This window comes from Hippocampus bargibanti, linkage group LG20, assembly GCF_051943395.1.
Source record: "Hippocampus bargibanti isolate YZ-2025 linkage group LG20, ASM5194339v1, whole genome shotgun sequence".
In the NCBI taxonomy this organism is placed as follows: Eukaryota; Metazoa; Chordata; class Actinopteri; order Syngnathiformes; family Syngnathidae; genus Hippocampus; species Hippocampus bargibanti.
In genome coordinates, this window is record NC_142753.1 from 1,893,862 (window position 1) to 1,904,654 (window position 10,793).

A 10,793-nucleotide genomic window follows, 5' to 3' on the forward strand; every position below is an offset into this window, starting at 1 on the left:
ATGTCGCGGACGATCGCGGTCATCCAGACGCCGATCGTCTCCGAGGCGAAGCGGGAAATCCAGACCCCCCCCCCCCCACAACCCCCCAAACCCACGCACGTTCACAGCCCAGCGGACGGGAGAGGACGCAAAGTGGGCTCCCGCATCTCCCCGGCAATGCGCCGGCCGCCGCGCATACTTCTTCTCATCCCGAGGAGGCGGACATCCGGCAAGGGGGGGGGGGGGGGGGGGTTCTGAAGTCGGGCCACGTCGCCTTCTTGGGGGTTGGGGGGGGGGGGGGCAGAGCTCAAACGAAGGCGTCCCTTCACAATAAAATCAAGTGGTTGTGAAAGAGTAAGGGGAGAGAAACGGGGGGGGGGGGGGGGGGCGCCATTCTCAATCCGGGGCTTCACGCCAAGGAATGTCGCGGGCAAACTTCAAGGAGACGCTTGCACCCAAAACGTTTACCTTTTCAATTTATTGAATTGGACCAGGATCAGTCGGTGGGATGGGGGGGGGGGGGGGTCCAATGCGTTCCCCAAAACAAAATGGGAGATGAGCGTCGTTGGCGACCGCAAGTCAGCATCCTGAGTTTAGAGCAGCAGAACCGCCTACCCCCCGCCCCCCCCGCCCCCCTCCAATGGGCTTTAGCCATCGGAACACTGCGAGCCGTCGCCGCCGTCCTCTTCGGGCGGCTCGTCGCTTTTCTTGTTCAGGGGGTCCCGCAGCGCCATCACCTCCTTGATCTTCAGGTAGGGCTCGCACTCGGCGGCAAAGTGATTCCTCTGCCACGAAAGGCGCAGCTTCAACGGCGAGGCGGGTCAAAGGTCAAGCCGGGCGCTCTGGGAGGACCCGCCCACCCACCTGCAGACAGAGACGCAGCAACCCTCTGCCCCCGTCTTGCATCTGCAGGGACGTCAGGAACCGGGGCAGCGACAGCTCCGTGATCCTGTTCCCTGCGGGGGGAATTGCGCAAGGTGCCGTTAGGTGGGGCCCCACCCCTTGCCCCGCCCCTTTCCCCGCCCCCCTTCCCCCCGCATACGCTGACCTGCCAGGCTGAGCGAGGCCAGAGTGGTGTTTCCGGGCAGGATGAGCTCTCCGTCCCTCTGCTGCACGGATTCACTCAGGAGGGGGCTCATCATCATCTCCGGCGGCTTTTTGTGCTGGCGGGGAAACTAAAATGTGGGGGGTGAGGGGTGGGGGTGGGGACAAATGGCAGGGTGTCGCCGGTACCTCCTGGTCAGGCGCGCAGTTTCTCTCCTCGCCATCTTGGCCTTCTGCTGCAACACACGAGAGGAAACGCACGTCGGACGAAGAGGCGCGACCGCGTGACCGGGGGGGGGGGGGGTTCTTACATTTCTTGAGACATTTGGGGTCTTTGCCCGCCGCCCGTTTGCCCTCCGCCTTGGACGAGTCCTGCGCAAGAGCAGAGCGGCGGTGACGCATGGCCGATTCGGCGGCCTTTTGGCCGTCGCCGCCTTACCCGTTTTTTAGCTGCATTTTTGGGCTCGCCTTTGGTGGAGCCGAACGAAGCTCCGCCGCCCAAAGACGGCGCCTGGTCGCTGGAGAGCTTGGAGCTGCCTGATTGGTCGCCGTCCGCCAATGACTGACGAGTGGGGAGGGAAGGAGCGTTTTCAGAAGATGGCGGCCCTCGCTGTTTTTCGGGACGACTTTAGCATTCACAATTTAAAGGACAACCGACACATTTTTTTCTTTTCCTAACTGACATCAGAAAACCGTTTTATAGCTTCTAAAATACCCAAAACACGCAGGCTGATATTTTTAGTCAAATGCAAAACACCAATAAAAATGACTTAAAGTGTCCCAAAACTACTTCAAAATGACCTCGGAGTTGCCGAGTTTCAGAAGGTCCCGCCCCCGTGTTCGTGACGTCACACCAAGACGTCTTGCCTTGCTCTAGAACAGGGGTGTGAAAGTCATTTTTTGCCACGGGCCAAATTGTAGTTATGGTTTCCTCTCAAGGGCCGTTATGAATTTGGGGAACCCATTAGAATGTTTAAATATGTTTCAAATACACTGTACTTCTGAAGATTAAAGCATACATGTTTACAATCATTAAAGAATTATATGTGCCATTTTGAGGCAACATTGGGGGAACATCTCTCACCCCAAAAAAAAGGGAGCTAATGGCCAGCTCCGTTTCTTATATGGCGCTTGGCTGCCCTCTTTTGGCGGCTTTTGTTTAATGCAGTTCGGCGCAGGATCGGATATATCGATAGTCCCGGTTATATCAATATTTTTTGGGACTCCCTTGAATATCGATATAACGAGACTTTACTGTATTTTGTTTTTATACTTTCATTCCTTTCGATGAGAAGGTTTCTTCAGCCGTCATCTGTACAAAAGTGAAGGTTTCGGACGTTTCGCCTCCTATCCAAGAGGCTTCGTCAGCGAACTAAAGTCTGACTGGTCGTATCGGCCCCATTTATATATCCCTAATGTCCAGACCTGGTGGCGCCGGACACAGCTATGATAGGTCCCTACTCTCAGGTTGGGGGGGCGCGGGACCCCCCCCTTGTGGCCCCACTGATTGTTCCTACATCCTACAGTGGGGCCACAAGGGGGGGGGGTCCCGCGCCCCCCCAACCTGAGAGTAGGGACCTATCATAGCTGTGTCCGGCGCCACCAGGTCTGGACATTAGGGATATATAAATGGGGCCGATACGACCAGTCAGACTTTAGTTCGCTGACGAAGCCTCTTGGATAGGAGGCGAAACGTCCGAAACCTTCACTTTTGTACAGATGACGGCTGAAGAAACCTTCTCATCGATGGACCACTCCTGTACGACTGAGAGCTTACACAGACGTTTCATTCCTTTCATAACTTTGCTGCTGTGAAATGTAAATTTCTCCACTGCGAGACTAATAAAGGCAAATCCAAACCAATCCAATCAATTCGAGCCGTCAGGACTCCAATGTGGCGTCCCAGAAAATGCACAAGAAGGCGCCCAAGCTCCCTTGGAAATAGGCTGATTTGTCTGCTGGGAATTAGTGTCAACTAGTATCAAATAGTAGTCTTGGTGCAACACACGATTCACCATGGCGTTATTTATGTATTTTCCTTCTAATTTCGCCATCAACACGGAGTTTTCAGACCAAACAAAGTCCCACAAAATGCATTGTGTGTCGCTTTCTCGGTCAGGGGCGTTCCCTCTGTGACGTCACGTCAGGCATCGTCATCAACTTGAAAACAAGACTTCTTGAATATTCAGTGCGAGTCTTAAAACGTAAAATATAGTTACATGCCGTGGAATCTTTGTAAAATACGCTCAGTAGAAGTCATTTGAAGTGATTTTACAAACAACTTGTTCGAAGGCGTCGGTTGTCCTTTAAATGGCCGCCCCAGACGAGACGCCTTTTCTGGGCCAAATGATTGGACGCTAACTGGTCACTCACCGAATGTCGTTTGTCCAGAAGTAGTTTCCTCCTCTGCACAATTTCTTCATGAGGAAGCACAACCTCGCCAAAAACCTGATGGAGGGGCGGGGGGGGGGGGGGGGGGGGGGGGCACGCTGGTTCAAACCCGTTGACGGCATCAACCCGCCCCGAAGGCCCGTCGGCGACTACCGCGGCCAGTTGCGTCGCTCCCGAGTCGCCGATGTGATTGTTAGACAGCGAGAGGAAGAGTAAAGTGCGATTGAAGCGCAGGCCCTGCCGGCACCAAAATCAGCGGCGTCCGTCCGTGAGTTGCCCGAGCCGCTTCGCTGGTCGGCCGGCTCACCTTGGCAATGTGTCCGGCGCCAACGTCGCCGATGTGGTTGAAGGAGACGTTGAGCGAGGTGAGATTACAGTTGGCGCAAGTGCTGGTGGACAGCGCGGCTCCCAGAAGACGCGCCCCCTCGTCCTCAAGGCGGTTGTTACGAAGGTTCAGATGAGTCAACCTGGAAACAAACAAAACGGGACACCCCAAACCACTCCCCCGTCGTGCTCCGCAGCCGGGGAGGGTTGAGGGTGGAGGGGGTGGGTGACGGGTGCACTCACGCGCTTCCTTCGCAAAACAGCAGATGGTGGCTGTGATCCACCAGCGGGTTTCCCTCCAACGTAATCACTCTGTCAACACAAAAGGATGAACATTCCTAACTTTTTTTCAAGAGGCGCCTTCACTCACCTGAGGGTCCCGCACGCACACGCTGCATTGACCAGGGCGACGACCATGGAATCCGTCAGGCCGGCCTGCCAGAAACTGCCCGAGCGGCCACACTTTGAACACCGGAGCCGCCCGTCACGCGTGGGGCCACGCCCCTCTCGCCTCACCCGACTTACTAAAGGGCGTGAAGGGTCACCGAGCACGAAATCATCTTGCTCAGCACTCGGACGATGGCGTCGTCCACCGTCCAGCCTGCCAACAACCCAACCCAGAGGACAACAGCCGTCGTGACTCCGCCTCCTTTTCATTTGTCGCCGCCCATCCGACGGCGCCATCGCAATCGACTCGCCGGGCGCTGAAGCGTGGACCCATTCTGTCCGCGGGTGAGCGGTGGTACTGACCAAAGATCTTGATGCTGGATGCGCAATAAGGGTCTCCGTTCTCCAGCTCCACTTGGAGGCGGGGCTTAAACACGTCGTGTGCGGCCTTTCTGTGGGACTGCCTGCCACCTGAAAAGGACACGGCGCTCTCATTATTTGAACTAATTCGCAAAAATTCTCATTCATTGAAGGTGCGCTTTATAAAATACCGCAGTTACCGTAACAAGAATGCAAATTCTGCTAACTCATCGATGGCTTCTCATTAACTCATTCGCTGCCATTCGTGAACGTATTTGGGAATTGAAAATATGACGTAATACCATGAAGGAGGGCAAAATTGCCCCATCATGGAAATAGGCAATCATCTCTATAATACCAAAAGAGGTAGGTAGACAGTCGCTACAGACCGATATCCATACTTAATGTAGACTATATGACACAGGTGTCAAAGTCAAGGCCCGCGGGCCAAATCCGGCCCGCCACATCATTTTTTTTCGGGCCGCGAAAGCAAATCAAACTTGTTAAATTCCATGATGATTGCTAAAATCTGAGCCAAAATTTCATATTTTTGGATGTCAACCACAATAAAAGTCATTATTCTTGACTTCAGATTTGAAAACGAGTTATTCGTTAATTTGCTGTGTGCCCTATATTTAATATTTGAAGGGATTTAAACATTCTAATGGGTTCCCCAAATTCATAACGATAGTCCCTCGAGGAGAATATCGAAACCATAACTACAATTCATAACAGGAGAAGAAACCCTACAATGTGGCCCAGGCAAAAAATGACTTTGACACCCCTGCTATAAGATATATACTTCGATTATGTCAAAAAGATATGAGACATTCATGCCCGATATTATCAATAGAGAACAGACGGGTTTTATGAGAAATAGACAGGTGGAGGTGATCCATAAGGCAGGAACAAGTGCAATGTCGGTGAGCATGGATGCAGAAAAGGCATTTGATAGTGTCCCCTGGGCCTATCTATACAAAGTCATGGGAAAATTCGGCTTTAATAAAGATTCAATGAGAAACATACAAACAGTATATAATGGGCCGAGCTGCAAGAGTGAAAGTGAATGGCAGCTTGATGGACCAAATAATACGAGAAAGATCGACAAGACAAGGATGTTGCCTGTCACCAACACCATTCAATATCTTCATTGAACCCCTAGCCCAAGCAATCAGACAGAATCACAACATCAAGGGTGTGGAGATGAGAGACTCGCAACATAAACTCAGCCAGTTTGCTGATGATCTGATAGCATATTTGATACAACCGGAAGACAGCCTGATGGAACGACAGGATATCAGGATATAGACCTAATGTGACAAAAACACAAATCTTAGCACTAAATTACACTCCATCAAAGTCAAACAGAGCAGAGTAGACGTGTACGGCTGGTAGTTTCTTCAATTTATTCATAGTAACGCACCACATTTGAACTGAGGCTGAACACGATCCTGTGGTGTTTATTTTCCGGTCCCATAATAGTAAAATTATGTGCAAAAAGCTCCTCGGAGGCGATGGACGTGTGCATTCAGAGAGAGGGGGAGTGGAAAGTAGCGCTGGCTGGAGCGCTGTTCGGTCGTGTGGTTCCGCCGAAGATCACTCCGCCAGAACCGAAGGTCGTGTGCTTTGGTGTTCCAGCCGTGGTGGATGTGTAATATGAAAATAGTGCTTATTATAAGGTTTAATTTTCATAAATTTGACGTTCGTAAGACGAAAAGTTCGTAAGATAAGGTGTTCGTAAGTTGAGGTTTCACTGTAGTTCCAAGGGATGTGCAGGGTCTACTAGGATTGTCGGCATGTGAGAGACTACACCTAGTGAAGAGAGTTTTTGTTGTGGATAGACAAAAAGAGACAGTATATGATCAACTGATGGAGCAGTACAAAGACTTGTTTCAAGGGTTAGGCTGCCTACCAGGAGAACACAAAATCAGAGTGGACAAAAGTGTGCCACCAGTCATACATCCATGCAGGAAAGTCCCATTTGCTCTTCAAAAGCAGCTAAAATCAGAATTGGACAACATGGAAAACAGGCATGTTATAAAGAAAATTGATGAGCCGACTGACTGGGTGAGTTCCCTCGTTGTCGTAGAGAAAAAGAACGGAAAACTCAGAATATGCCTGGATCCCAGAGATCTAAACAAAGCCATCAAGAGAGAACACTTCAAGCTACCTACTCGTGAAGAGATTATGGCACAGTTTTCAAAGGCAAAGTATTTCAGCAAGCTAGATGCTTCTTCAGGATTTTGACAGGTGGAAGATTTGGAAGATACAGTTTCCTAAGACTACCTTTTGGCATTGCCTCAGCTCCTGACGTTTATCACAAAACAATCAACATGATATATGAGCACTTGGAAGGAGTTGATACCTCCATGGATGACATCATCATTTGGGGTGCTACCAGAGCTCAACATGACGAAAGACTGAAAGCTGTGCTAGAAGCAACAAGAAAAGCAAACCTGAAGCCGAATAAAGAGAAATGTTAGCTGGGTGCAACAGAATTGACATTTGTGGGTGCAGTGAAGGTATCAGACCAGACCCACGAAAAGTGTCTTCTATAGAAAACATGCCAAGGCCACAATGCAAAAAAAGATGCGCAACGGTTTAATGGGATGATCACTTTCATGGGAAAATTCATACCCAACCTGTCAGAAAAAAAATGGCCCAACTGAGACAACTAACTGAGAAGAAGATAGAATGGCAATGGAATCATGAGCATGAAAAGGCATGGAATGAACTGAGGAAGCTGCCCCCCCGCCCAAGATGGCGCCTGAGTAAGCAGCCGTCAGCAAGTGCTCTGATGAGCCTTGCTTTTTTGTTTTTCTTGTCTTGTTATTGTGTTTTCTTTTGTCACTTTATGTTGTTGTGCGTCGTGTGGAACGGATACAGATTGTTTTTCAGCATTTTTGGCCACGGCAATCATCAAGGAGGAGACTGTGCTGAGCGGTTGCGCCTTTCGGCAGCATGAATATGCCAGCACTGTTTTTGAATGGGAGGAATGTCGGTGCCATTTGACTGTCATCGCTGGACACCAAAGGGGCCATTGTGCTTTTTTTGCGCCTGTAATGGGCAGCATCTTCACAGCACCGCTTTGTTGAGCGGAAATGTCGGTGCTGTTGGACAGTCTGCGGCCGGATGAATGCATGGCGATAAGAAGAAAGGAGCGTCAGCGCAAAGCGCCAATGCGGATGTGGAACTGACGCAGCTTGGAATTGAAGCGGATTTATGTGGGACAGGAGATGTGAGACAATGTCTTTTCGTCAATGGATGCTACAGCTTCGTGTTTGCTTTCAACATTTAGCTTGTAGTAGATGTGCGAATTCCACCATGACGTCCCTGATCCACTGCTGAAATGGATGCTTTGATCCTTCTCCTCTTTCATCTAGAACTGCTTCATGTCATCACAAAGAGGGTACAGCAAGTCCTGAAGAATAAATGACTCTGTGTCTTTGTGTTGTCATATTATTTGTTATATTTGTTTTTCCCAAGATGGCGGCGCGTGAACACGCAGCGGCTCCCCTCTCCCGGCAAATTGGCGTTTTCATGTTCATTAGGTTTGTTAAAGTCATTATAAGTGCCTTGCATGCTGGGTCCGGGAGGACAGTAATTTCATCTGCGCTGTATGTCATGCATATTAGCATATTAGCATATTTGACTATAAAGCTGACTTTGACTTTGCTCACAGAGGAACCAGTACTGAAATTCTATGATCCAGAAAAACCAATCAAAATATCATCGGATGCATCACAGAGTGGGCTTGGTGCAGTACTTCTACAAAAACATGAAGACTGGCAACGCGTAGCATATGCATATGCCGTTTGATGACGGATCCGGAAACACGTTATGCACAAATTGAAAAAGAACTGCTCAGCATTACGTATGCCTGTGAGAGATTTCATCAATTTGTGTCAGGACAAGAAATCAGCGTGGAGACTCATTACAAGCCCTTAATAGCATTGTTTCAAAAGCCACTAAATGACTGTCCACTCCATATACAGCGAATGATGATCAGGCTGCAACGTTACTCACTGAACGTTGCATACACCAATGAAAAACTGATGTATACAGCTGACACGCTATCCAGAGCTGTTGACCCGAAAGAGCACTCGAAGGCTAAACTGGATGAAGAAGTCGAAGCTTGCGTACACATGATCACCAGTGCATTGCCAGTTGCAGATGCAAAGATGGAGATTATACGGATGGAAACAAACAAAGATGAGACACTGAATCAATTGAAACAAAGCATCAAAAATGGATGGCCCGAAGTGAAACAAAATTGTTCACCAGACGCAGCAGAATATTGGAACTACAGGATGGAGTTATCTGCAGCGGACGACATCATATACAAATGCAGTAAGATTGTCATTTCAAAGACTTTGAGAAGTGAAATGCTCAAAAAGATCCATGAAGGACATCTTGGAATTGAACAGTGCAAGAAAAGAGCACGACAACTGATGTTCTTGCCTAGAATGAATCAAGACATCACAGATCAAGTGTCAAGATGTACGTTTTGCCTCAAATATCAAGCAAATCAACCGGCAGAACCACTACACCCACACCAAGCACCAGAAAGACCATGCCACAAGGTAGGTGCTGACCTGTTTTCGTGTCAAGGTAAAGATTATCTTTTGGTCACAGACTACTACTCCCTGTATCCAGAAGTCTACCATGACAGAGGAACACGGAACCTACCTGAACTACACACAGTGACCAAGTACGGTACAAAGACAAAACAGACACATGGTCACAGAAAGGGATTGTTCTGCGTCAGGTCCAACCAAGGTCATACAACATTCAGACAGAGGAAGGTGCTGTTTCAAGAAGAAACCGCCGAGATCTTCTCAAAGAACCAACCATAGGAAGTCAACGAACAGAGACTATAACAGAGATTGTTATAACCCCTCTAATTCCAGGACATGCTATCCGCAAATCCTCAAGGAAAGTCATGGAATCATTTAACATGTTTTTCTAAGTGATTGATTATGTGGTGAAAAAATGATTGAAAGTTTCATGTGAATGTTTCATTTATTATTGCTAAATTTGGAAAGACTTCATTCAAGTTTAAATTTGCTAATTACTGACATAATTAAATTCACTACATTTGTTAAAAGTAAAGAATTCAATTAAGAAAGGGAGATGTAATGATATGAGCAAATCGTATTTGCATGTTTAACTAGTAATGCCTGGCTATAGACCAAAAGAGCATGCGCGCTGCTGCAAGTCAGTCTGATGAGAGCCACACATGTCAATTGCCTTCTCCCTCCAACCAACACAGCAGTCCTAATAAAGAATCTCAACTCTATCCAGAAGTTGTATCATTTACCGAAACCGCTTACACAAAGCAACCCCCCCCCCCCTCGCGTTGACCAGATGCAGGTCGCCGCTCAAAGCAAGCGCGCCCAAAACGACACAAATGACTATCTGAAAGCCACAGCGATCGTCGTTCATTTTGGACGAGGCGGCGTTTGTGTTTTACCTGTGGCGTTTTCTTGGTTGGGCGAGTTGGTGGATTTGGTCTTGAGAGCTGGAATCTTTTTAATCTCCAAAAGAGCGCACAGGCCCGGAAAGTCGCTCATCACGTTGCCAGAACACTCATAGTCGTCTGCAACAGGTTGACTTGCATTTAATAGCAATTGTCAAGACTCCACGCCGCGAAATGAATCAATGCGGACATCGATAGTTTTTTTTTTTGAAAAAGCCATTTCCAAGGACTACTTTCTCACCAAATGTTCGGGTTGGTGACGTTTCGCCCGGCGTTGCTCCTGTTGACATAACACAGCAGATATTTCAAATGATGCATTTGATAGACAGCTTGTGTATCGTGTGTCGGCGCGATAACTCCATTTCGACTCCAGACTATCTGGCTAGCCAGTTCGCCTTTTCCATTTGCAATGACCTGCTTGTATTGGCGCCGATTCTTCAGCTTCAGAACCCTTCTCGGACTTGTCTTTGGCCAATTTCTTTCTCACCATGTTTGTCCCCCTTTTTTGAAATGTTGTCACATAAGTCTCAAGACCGTAGCTGAGCAACGCGAAACCGAGGCATCGCGAGATTTGGTCGATCCTCGGACACACCAGCATGGAAACGTCGACGTGAGGAGAGATCTGCAGCGTGTTTCTTGTTTTTTTGGGGGGACGGGGGGGCGTCACCATCCACCCCCCATTAAAAATGCATGCTGTCATCTTTCATCATAAACAATGTACAATAGATGTGAATTCCTTTTGTCTGTTGAAGTATCACGAGTGACATCTGCCATCAAATGTTTGATATGCGTCCGTTTCCAGACCATAAAATGGGGGACAAAACCGGTT

General features: G+C 48.6%; 1 protein-coding gene across 5 annotated transcripts; it reads right to left on the minus strand.

Annotated features, from left to right (window-relative positions):
- Nucleotides 1-599: 599 nt before the first annotated feature.
- lrrc71 (leucine rich repeat containing 71) lies at nucleotides 600-10,585 on the minus strand. 5 transcript variants are annotated; one of them, XM_089023392.1, is made up of 16 exons: nucleotides 10,379-10,585; nucleotides 10,206-10,244; nucleotides 9,959-10,084; nucleotides 4,489-4,596; nucleotides 4,264-4,339; nucleotides 4,109-4,183; nucleotides 3,982-4,050; nucleotides 3,722-3,881; nucleotides 3,568-3,651; nucleotides 3,397-3,471; nucleotides 1,463-1,585; nucleotides 1,335-1,395; nucleotides 1,213-1,259; nucleotides 1,028-1,142; nucleotides 844-935; nucleotides 600-764 (listed from the first exon to the last, which is right to left on the minus strand). In XM_089023392.1, exons 1-16 carry the CDS (start codon nucleotides 10,560-10,562, stop codon nucleotides 627-629), a joined length of 1,572 nt encoding a protein of 523 aa, XP_088879518.1. In that variant the 5' UTR covers nucleotides 10,563-10,585; the 3' UTR covers nucleotides 600-626. The 5 variants fall into 5 exon arrangements, 4 of the variants coding, with proteins under 4 accessions (XP_088879518.1, XP_088879517.1, XP_088879516.1 ...); XM_089023391.1 differs by having other exon boundaries at nucleotides 1,028-1,154; XR_016118630.1 differs by having other exon boundaries at nucleotides 628-764; nucleotides 844-928; nucleotides 1,028-1,154.
- Between the last annotated feature and the right edge of the window lie 208 nt (nucleotides 10,586-10,793).

What these genes read in the sequence shown, in the direction of transcription:
- lrrc71 (XM_089023390.1), bottom strand. Translation starts at nt 10,562, where the DNA reads ATGCTGGTGTGTCCGAGGATCGACCAAATCTCGCGATGCCTCGGTTTC. An exon ending in CAACCAAGAAAACGCCACAG is followed by an intron (nt 4,597 to 9,958) that starts GTAAAACACAAA and finishes TGTCCTTTTCAG; the next exon opens with GTGGCAGGCAGTCCCACAGA. An exon ending in GGCCTCGCTCAGCCTGGCAG is followed by an intron (nt 936 to 1,027) that starts GTCAGCGTATGC and finishes TTCCCCCCGCAG; the next exon opens with GGAACAGGATCACGGAGCTG.